Consider the following 20105-nt stretch of genomic DNA (forward strand, 5'->3'; position numbering starts at 1 on the left):
GCCATTTTCAATCCACTGCAGGATGAAGGCCTCTCCAGCAACTTTCCAGTTCCTTCTGTTTTGAGCACTGGCCATCCATTTACTACCCACAAACTCATGAATTTCATCTATCCATCTCCGCCTTTGTCTTCCAGGTTTTCTTCTAGCTCCTCTTGGATACCATTCTGTTATTTTCTTAGTCCATCTGTCATCACGTCTTCGAGCTATGTGTCCTGCCCAAGACCATTTTAGTTCTTTAGTTTTGATAAGAATGTCCTTTACTTGAGTTTGCTGCCTAATCCATGTGTTTCTCTTCTTATCTAACAGTCTGATTCCCAATATGATTTGTTCCATTCTTCGCTGTGTAGTTCTCAGCTTCTCTTCCATTCTTTTGGTGAGTGTCCAAGTTTCACTTCCATAAGTCATGGTGGGGAGTATACATTAGTTCATTATTTTATGTTTCAGACAAACTGGGATATTGCTCTTCAGTATGTGACTATATTTCCTGAATGCTATCCATCCAAAATTTATTCTTCTCTTGACTTCCAGCCATTTATCATTATTACAGCTAATAACTTGTTCCAGATAAGTATATGACTCCACCTTTTCAATTACTGCTCCTCCTTCAATCATTATTTCCCTTTCTGTGGCATACTTGTTCATCATTACTTTTGTTTTAGCCATATTCATCTTTAGTCCAAAATCCTTACTAGCTGTGCATAACTGATTAAGATTTTCCTCTAATTCTTTGGGATCGTGGCTTATGACCACAATGTCATCTGCAAATCGTAAATGGTTTAGGTACTCTCCGTTCACTTCGACTCCTTTCTGTGACCAGTCTAATCTTCTGAAAGCTTCCTCAAGGATAGCAGTAAACAGCTTCGGAGATATTGTGTCTCCTTGTCGAACTCCTTTCTCGATTTTAAATTTCCTACTGTCTTTGTCTAGTCTAATAAAGGAGGTAGCACTCTCATATATTTTCTTCAAAATCATAATATATGGGGTATCTATGCCTTGTCTTTCCAGTGCCCGAAACATTGCTTTATGCTGTATGGAGTCAAATGCCTTTTCATAATCCACAAATGCCAGGCATAATGGTGTTTTATATTCATTTGCTTTCTCCATTAGCTGTGATATTACATGAAGGTGATCCATAGTTGAGAATCCTGTCCTAAAGCCAGCTTGCTCTTTCGGTTGATTCTCATCAAGTATTCTTTCTAATCTGTTAGTAATGACCCTTGTGAACAACTTGTAGATGTGGGATAACAAGCTAATTGGTCTATAATTTCCAATTTCTGATTTATCTCCTTTCTTATGCAGCAAAACTATGATTGCATTATTCCACTGCTTAGGCGTCACACCTTTTCTAATGCACTTTGTGAAGAGCCTTGCCAATTTTTGTGTTTTTCTGTAATACACAAGAGGTATTAGAACCTATAGTACTTAGTACCGTGCATGGGTTGAAGGTTGAGAAGATGAAAGAAGATATTTGTTGACATTAAACTTGAAAGTTACGAAGTTCCTGATTAAAGAGGCCTGTGCACTCTGGATTCATTATTAATATCGAATTACTGTGGACACAGAGTGAAACGGAGACAGAATAAATTATGACAAGTTTAATAATAGGAAAACACATACATATATTAGATTAGATTCATACAAAAAGCTCTGCAAGTCTTGGATAACGACCAAACCCTTGGCAGTAGAACCGAATTAACACCAGACAATATCTCCACCACCCTCAGCCTGTGCTTAACAGGTGGTGCAATTATGTTCAACGACTCCATTTACCAACAGGTACACCGCACAGCCATGGGTTCCCCAGTTAGTTCAGTCACGGCAAATATCGCGATGGAGGAATTAGAGGGTCTTGCATTTACGAATGTACCAGATCCCATTACCTTTTGGTGTCACTACGTGAATGATGTGTTTGTGGTTATTCCCAGAAATTCGGGTGACCGACTCTTAGACCACCTCAATTCTCTGTCGCCTTTCATAAAATTCACCATCGAGCTAGAATTGGACAACACCATACCATACTTAGACACCCTTGTCCGATGCGAGGGCATGTGCTTGAAGACAACTGTCTATCGTAAAGCAATGTGTGCTGGCCAATTTACCAACTTCTGGGCAGCACACGTGTGTAGCCATCTTCTTGCCACTGCACGAACCTTGCTAACTCGTGCCTGGACCCACTCTAGTTCTGTAGATGAGAAGCACACTGAAATTGCTAAAGTCAAGGAGGATCTTGCGAGGTGTGGCTATCCCACCAATATCCTTGACAGGTGTGACCTATAGACACATGGCCACGTAGTGACCAACAGAAACAGCCAAGGTAATGACTCAACCACGAGCGCCTTTATCCCATACTACCCAAACCTATCACAACAGGTTTCTAGGGTACTAAAATCACATGGGATAAAATGCATACAACTCCCAGGCAGAAAGTTATGATCCCTCATCTCTAAAGTGAAAACATCGGTTCCCACCTTACTACAAAATGGTCTAGTCTACCACATCTCTTGCAGTGACTGCACTAGCTGCTACATTGGAGAAACTAGGAGACGGCTCGAAAAATGTCTTTCGGAACATGAAAGAGCAATCTGCTTAAGGGATGTAGAACAATCGGCCATTGCCGAACATGTTTGGGCAACCCACCACAACATTGGCCCACACCGCGATGTCGTGATTGTGGATAGGTCCACCACTATCGACGGCGCACCTGGTTGGAATCGTTGAACATCACATGCTCCAATACCTCGGTCAACAGGAGCATTGTCCACCCTATCATCGAAACAACCATTTTGATTAATGACAAACGTTGGCAACATCCACATGCATCACAGCCACAGGCTTCAACATCCAACAATTAATCACGCAGTTCATGTACATGATTGGCAGTACACGCCCTTATGTTCCACTCTTAACTGTAAGTTTGACTGAGGAAGGTTAACAAAAATAACCAAAAGCTTTTTGTATGTATCTAATCTAATATATGTATGTGTTTTTCCTATTATTAAACTTGTCATAATTTATTCTGTCTCCGTTTCACTCTGTGTCCACAGTAATTCAATATTAATACAAAGTTCCTGCCAAAATATTGATAACAAACGCTATCTGAATATATCAGCTGTAGCTTTCCAAATACTTATCTATTTACAAAAATAAACTAACCTACCTGACTACAGGAATTCAAACTATATATTAACTACAGTTTAGTATATTGAAATAAAAAAACTAACCTACTATGAAAAGCTTTGGAAATTAGTATTAGTATTAGTAATGGCCGCATGGTGCAAGAAAGCCTATGGCTTATGCTGCACCAGCCAAAAAAAAATCCGAACAAAACAATGATAAAAACAAAAAAACATAAATAATAATAATTAATAAAAAAAAAAAGGAAATTAAACCTATCATCCTATGCGCTTCCCTTACCCAAAAGTACTATCCAGATGACCTTTGAATTTCCCCAAACTGTCGGCCTCTACCATCCATGAAGGCAACTTATTCCAGTAATTTATAACTCGCTGGCTAAAATAAAACTTCCTGCAGTCCAATCTAAACATTTCCCCCCCCGTAACTTGAATTTATGTCCCCTAGTTCTAGCATCGTTTATAATCTTGAAAATTTCTTCCTCATTCATTTTACTGATGCCTCTCAGAGCCTTAAACACCTCAATCAAATCTCCTCTAAGGTGTCTAGTTTCCAAACTTTGCAACCCACATATTCAAAGTCTTTCTTCATAAGGAAGCCCTTTTGCCGATCTCACCAGGTGAGTTACCGGTCTTTGCACCCTTTCAAGAAGTAAAGCTTTCAAATACGCAACTACACACTGCAGCCTTGATCTCAGAATCCTGTTGTTAGTTTTTTGCATATCAGCATCTTAAGCCACACTGTGCCAGCATATATTATATCTGCGCAAGTATATGTTCACAGGCAAATTTGCATGTTGTGCAGGCTAAAGAATAGCTTATAGGCAAACCCTACTCCCTCCATTTGTGATTGGCTAACTACAGCCCTGACAGAAGAGGCCAAAGAATTTCTCCAGTTTTCAACAGGATTCGAACCCGTCCCCAAACAATTGATAAGTGGCTGTTTGTTTGTTTGTTTGTTATTTTGGTTTTTAGGAGCATTAGCAACTAAGGCCATGTTGCTCCGGGATATGCAGTGGTCATTCCTTGACCTTTCCGCATCCTCCATATTTGGTGGTGACGAGCTCGAACCCTGGTCTAATCAAGAAGCATGTGCTACGCACTGCTGCTCCTTCCCACCTGGCTACGGAGGTGCCTTGATAAGTGGCAAACCCAACATACTGTAATGGAGGATAGTGGTATGCACTTTTTTCTTATTTAAGTTTTTTTTAGTAAGATTTAATATTTTTCTAAGCTCACATTATTTTTCTAACAATTATATACTAAAATTTCTGTAATCAGTTACCTGATAAAAAAAAAAAAAAAAAAGGTTTACTTATAAGGACGACACACTACATGAAAGTACATTACAGGAATCAATAAAATGTAAGGAGAATATGCACCTTTAATAATTCATATCTTTTTGTCATTGTGTGTGTGCTCATATTTTAGTTTCATTTATAACTTAGGTGTTTAAGTTGTCTCTCCTGATAACCATGTTATATACATTTCATTTTGCCACAATTATAAATGACATATAATTAAGTATAGCACGGGAAGTCTTATAAAGATGAATGACAATATTGCTCCAGCTAATCTTGTTGATTCTTCTGAATATTATTATAAGCTAATGTCCTATGGCAGAAAAATTTCTTGTCTTCATACACATTTTGCAAAACAGAATTCTGAACATTAGTAAACACCTGCATTAACCATCTACTATTTGCAAACACAAATAAGTTAAACTTAATTTATTGTTAAAATACAATATATTATGTGTTACAAGTAAATCTGATGGTTTCTGTATTGGATAATCCAAACATGGAAAACAAGTTTTGCACTGTATATTCACTTTCATAATTTTGCAGCATGTAAGCAGAGACATCATAGTTTCTTACCTGGAAATTTTAAAATGTCAGGCAGATTGTAATGGAACAGTGTGCCTCACCTTTCTGATTCCTGTGCTGTACCTTGAAACTTTGCATCATTTTCTTAGATAGATAAACAAACAATATTCATTTTGGCCAATTTATAATTTATTTTCAACAGATATAATTACACTTTTAGCCCTGGTACTCCGACGTCTACATAATCTATAAATGTAAATTGTGTCTAAGTTGTTAGGTCCCCAGTCTTCTGCAGGAAGCACACATTTCTTGAGATCCTGGGGAAAAAAAAAATAAAGAAAAACAGTGTTTAGTTTTTCTAACATTTATGATATTTTTATAAAATTATGTTTCATCTTTTATATTTTATGAAATTTATGTTTCATCTAATTCCTTAAATTTTTGCATTTTTTAATGGTTCATCTGATATTCCAAATTACAATCATAATAAGTAATATAAGATTGTAACTTGGAATATGAGTTACTCCATTAAAAAATGTGAAAATTTAAGGAAGTAGATGAATCATATATGGAAACGTAAGAGGGGCATTTGAAAAGTTTATGAGTATGCAAGGGTAGAGGTAAAGTGTTAAAAATATCTGTACCTAAATGTATAACACTTCAAATAGTAACTCATCAAGTTTCATGCAGTTTCAATAATATTCTTTTTAATTACAGGTCCTGAAGTCAACAAAGTTGTGTGAATAAGGAAAGATGGGCAAAATCAGTTGTCATGCAGTCATCCAATATTTGGGAAAAAGGGACTAACACCAAAGGCAATTAAAAAAAGATAAGGTAACAACATTGGGGGAGGATGCTCCATTTCTATTCAATAGTTAAGAAGTGGGCAGAAGAATTTAAATGAGAGAGCGAGAGCCTGGAAGAGCATCCATATTGTGGAAGACCTGCAAAAATCAATCACTCCAGAAGTTGTTGACAGTGTACATGAGCTGGAAATGAGTGACCAGTACACTGCCAGCATCTTGAGCATCTCATCTGAACATGTGTACTACACTGAAAGGGCAGAATTCATGGGATACCTGATTCCTGAGCAATGTGATGCTAGTGGATGAACCCACCACTTGGCAAGTATATAGGTACATTGCATCACTGCATTCACATAGATGGTAATTTGATGTCAAAATCGATAAGCGTTGCGAGTTAACTGACTTTGAAAGAAGGATGATAGTGGGTGCCTGATGCATGTGTCATTCTATTGCGGAGGTGGTACAGAAATTGCACTAAACCCCGTTTGAAAGTATCAAGAGTGTATCGGGAATATGTAATTTCTGGAATAACATCTCATCATGGACAGCACTGTGGGCGAAGGTGGTGGATGTATGTGGCTGTCGATGTCTGTCTCGCATTGTTTCAGCCAACCGGAGAGTGACAGTGGTACAAATCACTGCCGACTTCAATGAAGGAGGTGCCAGAAACATCTCCATCAAGACCATCAGGTGATCATTAGCCGCAGTAGGTTATGGGAGCTGCCGACCCACCAGAGTCCCATTGTCAACACAGCACAGGACTCTATGCCTCAACTGGCCAAAAGAACATCGGCACTGGATCTTGGATGATTGGAGATGGGTCTCCTCATCCAGTGAGTCCTATTTCCAGTTATTTCAAGCAGACGGGTGGATGCGTATCTGGTGGAAACAGCACAAAGCTATGCACCCATAATGTCAACAAGGAACTGTTTGGGCAGGTGGACAGTCGGTAATGATCTGGGGCGTGTTCAAATGGCACACACTGAGATCTCTGGTACGTTTAGATGCATCGCTGAATGGTCCAGGTTATATGTCCATCCTTGCAAATCATCTGCATCCCTTCATGGTCATCGTGCACCCACAGGGCAATGGACTCTCCCAGCAGGACAATGCATCTTCAAACAGAGTCGTGGCAACTAGAACATGGTTCGAAGAGCATTCCGCAGATTTTACTACCTTAGTGGATGGCCTTCCTCTTCACTGGACATGAATCCTGTGGAGCATCTTTGGGATGTTGTGGAAAGGTCCTTTCGAGCTTTGGATCCTCCACCCAGGAATACGATGGAATTATGGTTGTTGTTGTTGCTATTTGGTTTTTAGGAGCATTAGCAACTAAGGCCATATTGCTCCGGGGATATGTGGTGGTCATTCCCTGACCTTTCCACATCCTCCATATTTGGTGGCTCATGGGTTCGAACCCTGGTCTAATCAAGACACATGTGCTACGCACTGCTGCTCCTGCCCACCTGGCTACGGAGGCGCCTGGAATTATGGACAGTGGTGCAGCAAGCATGGATAAAAATACCTGTGGAACGCTTTCGTGAACTAGTGGATTCAATGCCTCGCTGTATGACTGCCCTTATCTGGGCAAAAGGTGGGCCTATCCATTACTAGGTAGGTATTCCATGATTTCTGTCCACTCAGTGTACACAATAATGAGATTCCCAGTATGAAAAAGGTTTTTTTTCATAATGCGAATCTCAAAAGCTGTGGACAGCAGATCAAAAATGCACAAGATTATCAAATCAAGGAACATCTGCATAGTTTCAAGCAGGTCCAGCAAATTTCCTCAAAAGGTTTGTGACCACAGATGAGATGTGGGTCCGTCACTTTCAGTTAGAGACAAAGAATTCCAAACAGTGGAAAAACAGCTCCTTTCTCCCTCCAAAGACCAAGTTGATTTCTTCCGTTGGCTAGGTGATGGCATTGGATTTTTGGGATCCTGATGAAACGTTGCTAGTGGATTACTTCAGAAAGGCCAGTCATAGGAGCATATTATGCAGCATCGGTGGAAAAAGTGTATTGACTTGAAAGTGGACTATGTTGAAAAGTAACATGTTATCAGACTTTTCAAATAAACTTTTATTTAAGCCACAAACTTTTCATGTGCCCCTTGTATAGGGAGATAACATATGTGGGCATATTATGGGAATCCTGTGATTGAACCCAAAATCTGCTGCAAAACATTTACAGCCCACTGTTAATCGAGTTATATTCAGTTTAGTTACCATAACAGTGAAGGTGTAGACTCTTCTAACTATGGGCCAGAAAGAATATAAAAAAATAAATACAGTGGATTTTGGTTATTTGGGCCACTGATTAATCAGGGCAGCCACTTATTTGGGACAAATCTTTAAGAATAGAACCCAATCAAGAAAACAGCCAGGGTTTACTTCGCTCAATTGGGAACATGCTGTTTAATCGGGGCAGGAGACCGAAGCACTCAAGATTACAATACGATCGTTTCTGACCATACTACATGGTTCGGTTTGATTTCTTTAGGCACCTCCGTAGCCAGGTGGGCAGGAGCAGCAGTGCATAGCACATGCTTCTTGATTAGACCAGGGTTCGAGCCCATGACCATCAAATACGGAGGATGTGGAAAGGTCAGGGAATGACCACTGCATATCCCTGGAGCAATATTGCCTTAGTTGCTAATGCTCCTAAAAACCAAATAACAAACAAAACAGGTTGGATTTCTGGAGGTCACAACCATAAAACAATAAAAACAATTAGCAGTCCCCTGTTTATTGGGCTTTTCAGTTACTGCAATCTATTATAAATGGATAGTAAACTTGACCTTATTGAATTAGCGATAACACCGACAGCTGGAATTCTGTGGGTTATTATGGTGAAATGTGTTTACACTTCCATGAAATCTTCAATCATATAAAAAAAATAAATTTTCAGAATCTTTTCTTCATTCCTATTTTTTAAGCTTTGTAACTTGTTAACTCCGTTCTCACTTGTGCTTATCGTGTTACTTGCAATTTGTGTGTGCCGTGTTTTGTTATTGATTGCTTATCTTTTTTACTGTTTTAAATTTTAACCCTCACCCACAAATGTTAGTGAACAGAAATATTAACTAGTTAGTATGTACATATTACAGTACGTATTAATTAATCTATGCATGTAAGTGTAAATTTATTTTTATTTTGCTAACCTGTAGAAGATATTCTTCTGATTTTCATGTATAATTTAATTTTTTAATTGGTAAGGTAATAAAGTGTAAATCTGTGCTTTATATCTTTACTTTTATAGCCTGTGGATAATATTCCTCCTATTTTTGCTTATTAGAATCACCGTTTAATAGAATTAAAATTCAATTCACAAATGTGATCACAATGACCGGCGCGTACTACATATCGTATAGTGAATGGTACTATACTATGGTGAGTCTATCATAATATGATTTGATCATACAGAAAATCAATTGTAAAGCTGTATTTTTAACTATTTATGTGAAACTTCGCATAATCAGGGCAGCCGCTTAATTGGGCGAAAATGCACCAGTCCCGATGTGTCCCAAATAACTGGAATCGAATGTATAACAAAAAAAAAAAAAATGGATTTAATGGACTATGGATTTAATCTCAGAATATAACAAGATGAATGGACAGAAGAAATAACAAGTACCTTTCTTTGAAAGCTTTTTATTACAGTAAATTTTTAATCTGCGTATTTTATCAGTTCTTAACTGATTTTGCTCGTACCATTTCACGGGATTTTAGTGCAGCTTTAAAATCTTGGATCATCCCCAATATTCACCAGTTTTTAGCACCATCAGACTTTCACCAATTTTCTTATTTGAAAAAATATATGGCTGGCATCCATTTGCACACCATTTTCTATATTATGCTTAATTTATTTATTAAACATTTTATTTTACAAGGCCATTTAGTTGGTGGCAAGAAGAATTTTATGCATAATATGTTTTTTAAGGTAGTAGTAGTAGTGGCATGTGATGCAAGAAAGCAAGTGTATGAGCTTATGCAGCATCAGCCAAAAAAAAAAAAAAATCACACCATTCCCTCCAAATGCCTGTCCAGTTCCTCCTTAAATTTATTCAACCTATCAACTTCCACAACGACAGATGGAAGTTTGTTCCAGCAATTAACCACCCGCTGGCTAAAGGCAAATTTCCGCACATCTATTCTACATCTGTCTTTTCTTAATTTGAATTTATGCCCCCTTAGGTTCGTAATCTGAACAAGTGGAAGGATCCCATCAGAATTCAGTGTGCTGAACCCATTCAAAAAAAAAGGTGCAAGCCTTTTTTTTTTTTCTTTTTTTTTTTTCTAGGATGAATGAAATTGAACAGAATTAATCTTCCTGTCATGAATGTTCCCATATTTGGGAGTTAACTCTGGGGGTGTTTTTTTTTTTTTTTTTTTTTAAAGGCTGGCTTCCTGTGAATTCAGGTTGCGGGATGTGTTTTACCTCGCAATTGGGAGTTATCTCCTGGGGTGTGTATATATATTTATAAAAATAAATAAATAATATTTAAAAATATATATATATTTTTTTATTGTTGTTGTCATTTTTATTTTATTTTATTTCATTTATTATTTTTATTTATTTTTTTTTTTTGCAGGCTCCTAGGAGTGGGCATCCTACTGGCAGGATGCTGGCACCCACTAGTCTTGCACTACACTAGTGGGTGTGGGAGTTACATACATATTGTACTGTTTATAATAGTAGACCCAAGCCTGGCTATCACCTGGTGGCTGAGTGGCCCGTTCTCTATAACATATTACACACACTTACATTAACAGGCCACCATATTTAGATGAGTATTATGCCTACAATTATATTGGTGGAGATGGATGTAGATCTGGGTGCCACCCTGTGACAGGAAACAATGTCATGAATGTCTGTGCATGCACCAATTGAATGTAAAAGTGAACAAACAGGATTCTGTAAATCATTAGAAGAAAGCTATGATAAAACAAATAAAATAAGTGATAATAATAACTGTATACTTTAATGCTAGAGTAGGCAGCTCTTCTTGTATAAGATGTAACAGAATAGAAGGAGAACCCTGTCCAACTGATAATATGAAAAATATAGGAGGCATTTATATTTACCATCAGCTTAAAATTACCAATACCATTTCACAATTTGTTTTGGAAAACTAATGGTAAATTTTAAGGAAAGAGGGCCAGGATCAATACAGTGGTCCCACCAGCCACCATAGAAGTACCACATTTCAGGATGCAAATACCATAAGACCTAAAAATTGGACTGAAACTAGATTTTCAAACCACAAACGTTAACTCTCTTGTGTGGGCTATGTTGTAAGATTGTGTTGATTGGCCAAAGTTTTTCTGCTAATGAAAAAAGCAGAAAAGTTAGTGACTTGTTTACAAGATGCCTGTTCTATAACTACGAGCAGAAAACAGTGCACTGCACTTGCAGTTCTGTGTGGCAGACTAATGAACTTTCAGTGCTCCAAAAGCAAGTATAAAGTGCATGAAAAGACTTCCAGTATAGAACGACTCTTTTTTTAAGTCTTACAGAAGAGCTAAAAGTTACTTACCAAGTCTTACTGGAGAAATTACAGTAATTTGTTAACTGTCTCCAAGAGAAGATCCTGGGAGCAGTTTGTAGAAATCCAGGGGTTGGCTGACCCCTGTTCATCAGTGTATCTATTGATAACCTAAAAGATCTATGTAAATGATATTATATTCTTTGTTCTGATAGGAACCATATTGAGTCCTTGGATTGGGCTCAGTTGGTGATGAACATTTTATGTAATTTATTTTTAGAAAATGTATCTGCTGAAGACATTGACAAATGGCAACTATGTTTCGGATCAGAATGAGGCATCCTTTACTTCAGTTGAGCTGGCTGAAGCACTGAAAAGAACTAGGAATTGCAACGCCCTTGGAGGATGACTACCCAGAGGCAGTTGTTCTAAAGAGATTTAAGATCTTTTCTTACTGCTAGGTTCCTTTAACACTTGCTTGAGTGAGGCAGTATTCTCTATCTGGAAAAATGGCAGTGTTGGGAATCATCTTCAAAAAGGCTGGGAGTAGTTGTTGGCGCATCGGCTTCTGTGGCCATAAAAGGCTGGGGAGCCCAATAAATAAACCTCATTCATATTGATTTATTGCCTTTTTATCAATCTTAAGCAAGGTATTTGAGAGGTTAATGCTAAGGCAATTAATGGCACATTATGATGCCCAGGGCCTAGCCTCTCTGAAAAATTATGGATACAAAAAGTGCTTCTGCTATTTGCACATTACTAATTAACATCCCGATTGATATGTCCTGAGTTTGTTTACTGGCTTTGGGGGAGCATTTTGATGCTCTGCTGTGGGAGAATATTCTCACCAAAGTTAGAGTGTCCCTTTTTCTGGGAAATCTTTACTGCCTGGTAACAGATCGTTTTCACCAGAGGTGTAGTGGTAAAATCAAGCTATGCCGAGGAAAGGCATGTGTTGGAGTAGGCTGCCCTCGGAGGCTATCATGGGGCATGATAGCTTCCGAGTTCCTGAGTTGTATGAGTTCCTGCAGCATGACATGGCTGGAGTAGGCATCATCACTGTTGCAAATGACCTAGTATTCCTAACATGGCAGAAATCATGGGAAAGGATCATAGGATAAAGTTGCTACCTGTCTCAACTATCTCCTCCAATGGAGTTTCCTGAATAAGCTGAGTCTCTTGGCAAAAATTAATGGCAATACTGCTAAAGACACATCTCAGAATGATGAGACCGCTTTTTTATAGATAAGTCAGGCGGGCTATGTATCTTGGATTTTGCCTTGAGGAGCAGATAGTTTTTCTGCTCATGCAAAATATCTAGAGGAGAAGACAAAGACACTGTATGCCAAACTCTTAAAGGTCATCCAAATGGATGGTGGAATGAAAGGAAGTTCAGGCCATCTTTATGAGTGTATTTTTAGTGATTGTGACTTATGCCTCTAGGCCTTGGGCAATGTTCGGAAATATCTTTTTTCCACTCTGCATTTTGTGCTCCTTGGCATAATCTGAGCTCATAAAATTTTTCATCAAGGCATCCATTGTCATCATAGCCAGAAAGACTCCACCAGCTGACTTGATAGTGGCCAGATCATGTTTGAAGTATGCTCTCAAGCAAGGAGTCTCTATAGGGATTTTAGATGTTTGGACATACCAAGTTGGGTGGAAGACTCATGACCCGACATTCTTACCTGAGTGAAGGCTTATCAATGATGAATTAAATATCACACGGCAGAACAAATACTAGTAGTAACAGAGGCATGTGATGCAAGAAAGCAAGCATATGAGCTTATGTAGCATCAGCCAAAAAAAAAAAAAAAAAAAAGGAAATTTCACACAACCATTTCCTCTAAAAGTTTGTTCAGTTCCTCCTTGAATTTTATTTAAGCTATAAACTTCCACACAATGACACATGGAAGTTTGTTCCAGAAATTAACTACCTGCTAGCTAAAGGCAAATTTCCACACATCTATTCTACAACTGTCTTAACTCAATTTGAATTTATGCCCCCTTCAGGTTTGTAATCTGAGCAAGCGTAAGAATTCCATCAGAACTCACCGTGCTCAACCCATTCAAGGCCTTATATACCTCATTCAGATCATCTCGCATGTACCGAGTCTCCAGTGCTGCAATTTTCAGAACTTAAGAATTTCTTGGTAAAAGGACCCCTTTGTTCACCTCACCAATCTTGTTGCCTTTCTCTGTACATGCTCAAGCAACTCTACATCCTTCCTAAAATGAGGCCTCCAAATCTGTATGCAGTACTCAAGGCATGGCCTGACCATTGCCTTATTCAAATGCATAATCACCTCCTTTTCCCCCGCTAGCAAAATTTCTGTATATCATTGACAATATGCCATGACCTACTCTGGCAGCTTCGTATCTGACTGCACAATCACACAAAGGTCTTTTTCATTTTCTACTACCCTAAGTGTAGTACCACACACTTGGTACGTTCCTCTGGGGAACGTACCCATATGCAGTACTTTGAATTTGTCAATGTTAAACTTCAGTTGTCACTTCTCAGCCCATATGCAGTACTTTGCATTTGTCAATGTTAAACTTCAGTTGCCACTTCTCAGCCCATCTGCCCAAAATTTCTAGATCCTGTTGCAGTAGCACACTGCCATTACGGTCATTAACAATAGTGCCAACCTTTGTATCATCTGCAAACTTTGACATTAAGACTAATATACCATCATCAATATCATTGATAAATGATATTGATGATGGTATGCAATGCAGGCTGCCAGGGCAGGTCATGGGGTTTTGTCAATGATATATAGGAATTTTTCTAGCAGGGAAAAGGAGGTGATTGTCCCTCTGTATAAGGCAATGGTCAGGCCATGCCTTGAGTACTGCGTACAGGTCTGGAGGCCTCATTTTAGGAAGGATGTCGATTTGCTTGAGCATGTACAGATTGGGCAACAAGATTGGTGAGGGGAATGAAGGGATCCTCTTACCAAGAGAGGCTAAAGTTCTGCAAATTGCAGTGGCTGGAGACTAGGCACCTGCGCGGTGATCTGATTGAAGTGTATAAGGCCTTGAATGGGTAGAGCACACTGAATTCTGATGGGATCCTTGCACTTGTTCAGATTACGAACCTAAGGGGGCATAAATTCAAATTAAGAAAAGACAGATGTAGAATAGATGTGCGGAAATTTGCTTTTAGCCAGTGGGTGGTTAATTGCTGGAACAAACTTCCATCTGTCGTTGTGGTAGTTGAAGTTGATAGGTTGAATAAATTTAAGGAGGAACTGGACAGGCATTTGGAGTGAATGGTGTGATTTTTTTTTTTTGGCTGATGCTGCATAAGCTCATACACTTGCTTTCTTGCATCACATGCCACTACTACTACTACTACTAAATATACAAAACAACAGAGGGCCCAACACCGAACCCTCTGGGACTCCAATAATAATATTAGTCCACGAAGAGCAGCATCCATTGATTACTGCTCTCTGTCTTCTCCCTCACAACCACCCTTTTATCCATTATATCAACTTACCTTTAATACCATACTGCTCCAATTTGAACAGTAATCTTTCATGTGCAACATTGTCAAAAGGTTTCCTGAAATCCTAGTATATGATATTAAAATTATTTTTTGCATCTAGTTCCTGTGTAACCACATCATAGTATCCAATCAAATTGGTCAGACAAGACTTATCGTTAACAAACCCATGTTGTCTAAATTATTGGTGTAGTCTTGTCTAGATAATCCTGCAATGCATCTCTAACCAGTGATTCCATTATTTTACAAGAACACTAGTTAAACTATCTGGTTTGTAAATACTAGTGTCACCCTTGGATCCCGCTTTGTGAAATGGGGATACATTTTGGAGACTTCCCCTGAGTCCAAGGATGCTCTCATAATTATGGCTAAGTGTCTCATAATTATGGCTATTCCTTTGCTGCCTCCTTTAATACAACTGGATAGATCCCATCCACCCTAGTTGCCTTTCTTATGTTTAACTTCAACAATTTCTCCTCCACATTTCTCTCTGTTATTACAAAATCATTAAGCACCCTATTACAGTTTGATAAACGTCTGGCATTTTCCTCCCTTAATAACTCCTCACATGTGAATGTAAATGCTAAATACTCATTCAGATTAGAAACTATCTGAGCAGGATCATCAACAGTAGAGCCATCGATATAAAGTGGACCAATTTGATTCATCCCATTCCTTTTAGAGTTTATATAAGTAAAGAAGTCTTTGCTCTTTTTCTTAGCATCCTTTTTAAAAGATTTCTCGTAATCTGCCTTCACTTGCCTAATCTCCTTTGTGATTTATTATTAGAGACTAGCTTATATTTGCCACAGGCTTCTGTGTCACCTGATAATTTATATGCATCCCATGCATTTTTCTTCTCTGCCACGAGTTTCACTAGTCCATCTAATATCTATTTAGGACTAAACTTTGAACAATATTTCTTAATCAGTATGAAAAGCCTAGTAGCTTCCACAATTAATTTCTTGAATGCTTTCCACTGAGAACTGGCTGTTGGTAGCATTATGAGTTGGTCCCACTGTACAGAATTTAAAAACTGTCTGAAACTGCTGTAGTCACCTTTACGGAAGCAAAATCCCTTCCCTTTACCCCTCATGGTAATCATATCTTTAAGTAAATCCCAGTACAGTGATTACAGTACACTGTGATCACTGCCACTTAGTTGTTCTTTATGTGCAAATTCTTAATGCATGAATAATCACTACTCATAACCAGATCAAGAGTATTACCCTCTCTGGTTGCCTCTCGAACATGCTGCTGCCGAAAACAACCATCCAATAAATCCACAAAAGTCTTGATAGGGTGTAAGTGACCAAACCACAAGTTCCGATCAATATCTGGGAAGTTAAAAATCCTCCATTATAACACAATCTGGTTTACTATACAATTCTTTTTCTCTGTACAACTGTTCGTTGTACTAATCAGAATCAATAGGACTATAACACACTCCTACTCTCATTTTTGCTTTTCCAGTGTTTATGTCACACCAAACTGACTAAATAGTATCGTGTCCACCCATGTCATGGCGTCTCCGTAGCCAGGTGGGCAGGAGCAGCAGTGCGTAGCACACTCGTCTTGATTAGACTGGGGGTTTGAAACTGTGCCCACCAAATACAGATTTGGTGGATCAATATGGCCTTAGTTGCTAATGCTCCTAAAAACCAAATAAATAACCACCCATGTCATCTGGATGCACTTCCTTCGATTTTATGTTTTTCTTAATTAACAGCATAACCTCTCCTCCCTTCCCATCCTATCTATCCTTTCTGTACACTGTGTACTCCCAAAATTCCAATTCTGCATTCTTAATATCTGTGTGACACAACGTCTCTGATATCCCAACAATATCCACCTTCGATGTCTTGACTAGCACTTAAAATTCATCAAATTTATTTACTATACTTCTAGCATTGGTGTACATGCAAGTATACATGCACCTATGCTTATTCTTAGTTACCCTAAAACAGCCTATATATTTATTTTTTTCACAATGACTGCCATCAGTCTCTGAAATCCCAAATACCCATCTTTCAGGTCGTTGTTCATTCTAATAGAAGTAGTGCAAGAATCACCTTCACCTCTGCGTGTGGCTACTTTTAACCTTTTAGTCTGTGAATCTTCCCAAGCTAGCAGTTTATGAACCCACCTAACACTGCCTCGATAGCATCAGCAAACACTTTCAGTAGTGATTCTTCATGCATTAAGAATCTGTAGATAAAGGAACCACTAGGTGGTAGTGATCACAGTATGCTGAAGTGGCATTTACTCAAAGAGATAACTACCATCAAGGGTAAAGGGAAGGGTTTGCTTTTGTAAAGACAACTACGGAGGTCTGAGACAGTATTTAAATTCTATACAATGGAACCAACTGCAAATTCAAAATGGAAAGCATTCAAAGAATTAATCTTGGAAGCTACTAGGCTTTACATACCAACTAAGAAATATTGTTCAAGGTTTAGGCCTAAATGAATGTTAGATGAACTAATGAGACATAGGGCAGAGAAGAAAAATGTATGGGATTCATATAAATTAATGGGTGACATGGAAGCCTACGATAGATATAAGCTGGTCTGTAACCAAGTCACAAAGGAGGTTAGGCAGACAAAGGCAAATTATGAGAACTCTTTGGCAAAGGATGCAAAGAAAAACAGCAAAGAGTTCTTTACGTATGTAAACTCTAGAGGGAAGGGGATGATCAGATTGGTCCACTGGATATCGATGGTTCAAATGTTGATGATCCTGCTCAGGTGTCTAACAAACTAAATGAGTATTTTGCATTTACATTCACATGAAAAGTTATTCAGGGAGGGGAATGCCAGAGGTGAACTAAACTTTGGCAGTGAGCTAGATGATTTTATAATAACTGAGAAGAAAGTGGAGGAGAAATTGTTGAAGATATTTAACCCCAGGGACTCACATCTGGTGAGTAAGGGCTTGGCACCCCCAGAATCCTGAGCTGGATATCATCATTCTTCTCCCTTTTGGCGATTCTCTCTCTCTCTCTCTCTCAGGGTACTCAATTTTATTTTTGGCTGGTGCAGCATAAGCCTCAGGCTTCCTTGCACCATATGGCTAATAATAATAATAAACATATGAAAGGCACCTGGGGTGGATGGGAACTATCCAGTTATATTAAAGGAGGCAACAAAGGAAGTAAGCAAACCCTTAGCCATAATCTCGAGAACTTCCTTGGACTCAGGGGAGGTACCCATGGACTGGAGATATGCAAATGTGATCCCAATTCACAAAGGAGGATCAAAAGGAGACACAGGTAATTACAGACCTGTTAGTTTAACTTCTGTTCCAGGGAAATTTATGGAGGCACTAGTTAAAGAAGCACTACAGGATAATCTAGACAAGACTTCAGTTATATCTCGGACACAGCTTGGATTTGTTAAGGGGAAGTCTTGTCTGACCATTGGATTGGCTACTATGATGTGGTCACAAAGCAACTGGATGCAGGGAATAACTTTGATATCATAAATTTAGATCTTAGAAAGGCATTTGATAGTGTTGCACATGGAAGACTGCTGCACAAATTGGAGCAGTGCGGCACTGGAGGCAAATTGCTGCTATGGATAAAGGGATGGTTGAGTGGGAGAAGACAAGAGAGTGGTAATAAATGGACAATGCTCTTCGTGGAATAATGTTATTAGTGGAGTCCCTCAGGGTTCAGTGTTGGATCCATTGTTTTTTTTTCTATTTATAAATGATGAAGGTATATCAGGCTTAATGTCCAAGTTTGCAGAGGATACAAAGTTTGGTAGGGTTGTTAATGAATGACACTAATGATAGTACGCTGCTGCAACAGGATCTAGAAAAGTTGAGCAGATGGGCTGAGAGGTGGCAAATGAAGTTTAACATTCACAAATGTAAAGTACAGTAAACCCCCGCTATTCGCGGTATCTGTATTTGCAGTTTCGCGTATTCGCGATCGCCGATTTAATATAAAATGAAACCTAAAAAAATGTGAATTTTAAAGCGCCGTGAATATTTTCCTCCATAAAAAAACATGGGCGTGGCTAAAATTATCTTTCCCAGTCAAAACAGGGCTCAGTGGGTGGGGGAGAGGGGTGACAAAATTGCGAGCGTGGATGTTTCTCGCTAATCCTTGTTCAGTATGTGTTATGCGCTTGTCATGGAAGATTTCGTCATTTGCTTTTAATTTATATGCTTATAAATTGAATAAATTTATCAATTTATAAATTGATATGCTTACAAAAATGATAAATCTACCGTTTTGCAGTGTAACCCCAGGGGCTCACATCTGGTGAGTATGGGCTTGGCACACCCAGGGTCCTCAGCTGGATATCATCATTCTTCTCTTTCTTGGTGATTTCCTTCTACTCTCTCACTTTCTCTCTCTCTCTCTCTCTCTCTCTCTCTCTCACACACACACACACACACACAGGGTAACTCAGAAATTTTTTTTGACTGGTGCAGCATAAGCCTCAGGCTTCCTTGCACCGTATGGCTATTAATAATAATAATAATAATAATAATAATAAAACAGACTTTTTCGAGTGTGTTAAATAAAGTCTTGTCCACAATAAAGTCACTTTATTGTGGACAAGTTCTTTCTAACTCCTACAAAAATATGGCTACGAATAATAAGAGAAATGTGAAAATATCAAAGAAGGTGATGACATTAGCGAATAAAATTGAGTTATTAGATAAAATTTCTAATGTTGAAAGTGTCTCCTCAGTGGCAAAACATTATAAAATCAATGGGTCAACGGTACGATCAATCAAGAAATCGGAAGAAAAAATCCGCCGTAGTGTCCGTGAAAACGCGCTAATTGCTTCAAAAATTTGCTCTGTAACTGGTGATGTTAAATTAGAAAAAACAGAAAAGGCTTTAAATCTGTGGATAGAAGACCGAACTCAAAATAAAATTCCGTTAAGTTCACTCATCATTCGTGAAAATTCAAAACTCCTTTATCAACACTTTAGCGAAACTGGTGATAGCACTGGCGGGATAAGTTTTTTTGCTAGCAAAGGCTCTGGTTTGAAATTTCTAATAAATATTACATTTAATATTAAATTGTTTATTATTTTCATTTTAATGCCATATGCTTGCATTTCACTATGTACTGTCTATGTACATAGTCATATTATGAAGGTACATCTTATAGACTAATTTTTCTTATATATTTCATACTTTGGAACGGAACCCCTTTATTACTATGGGAGCCATAACTCAGTATTCGCGACATTTCTCAGGGACGTAACCCCCGCGAATAGCGGGGGTTTACTGTACTAGATATGGGAAGAAGTAACCCGAGAGTAAGGTATCAACTCTGTGGTACTATACTGACAGTGGTAGAGAATGAAAAGGACCTG

The 20105-nt window shown here is 38.5% G+C and overlaps 1 protein-coding gene across 1 annotated transcript in view; it reads right to left on the reverse strand.

Moving 5' to 3' along the window:
• The window catches only part of LOC150081017 (sodium- and chloride-dependent glycine transporter 1-like), a 455858-nt gene that overhangs the window by 70643 nt on the left and 365110 nt on the right, over positions 1–20105 (reverse strand). Inside the window, exon 15 of the mRNA XM_090380891.1 lies at positions 5170–5274. Coding sequence (XP_090237017.1) covers positions 5170–5274 — 105 coding nt within the window. The remainder of the gene's footprint in view (positions 1–5169; positions 5275–20105) is intronic.

This window comes from Mastigoproctus giganteus, chromosome 9, assembly GCF_048544385.1.
Source record: "Mastigoproctus giganteus isolate SK-2022 chromosome 9, ASM4854438v1, whole genome shotgun sequence".
NCBI classification, from domain to species: domain Eukaryota; kingdom Metazoa; phylum Arthropoda; class Arachnida; order Uropygi; family Thelyphonidae; genus Mastigoproctus; species Mastigoproctus giganteus.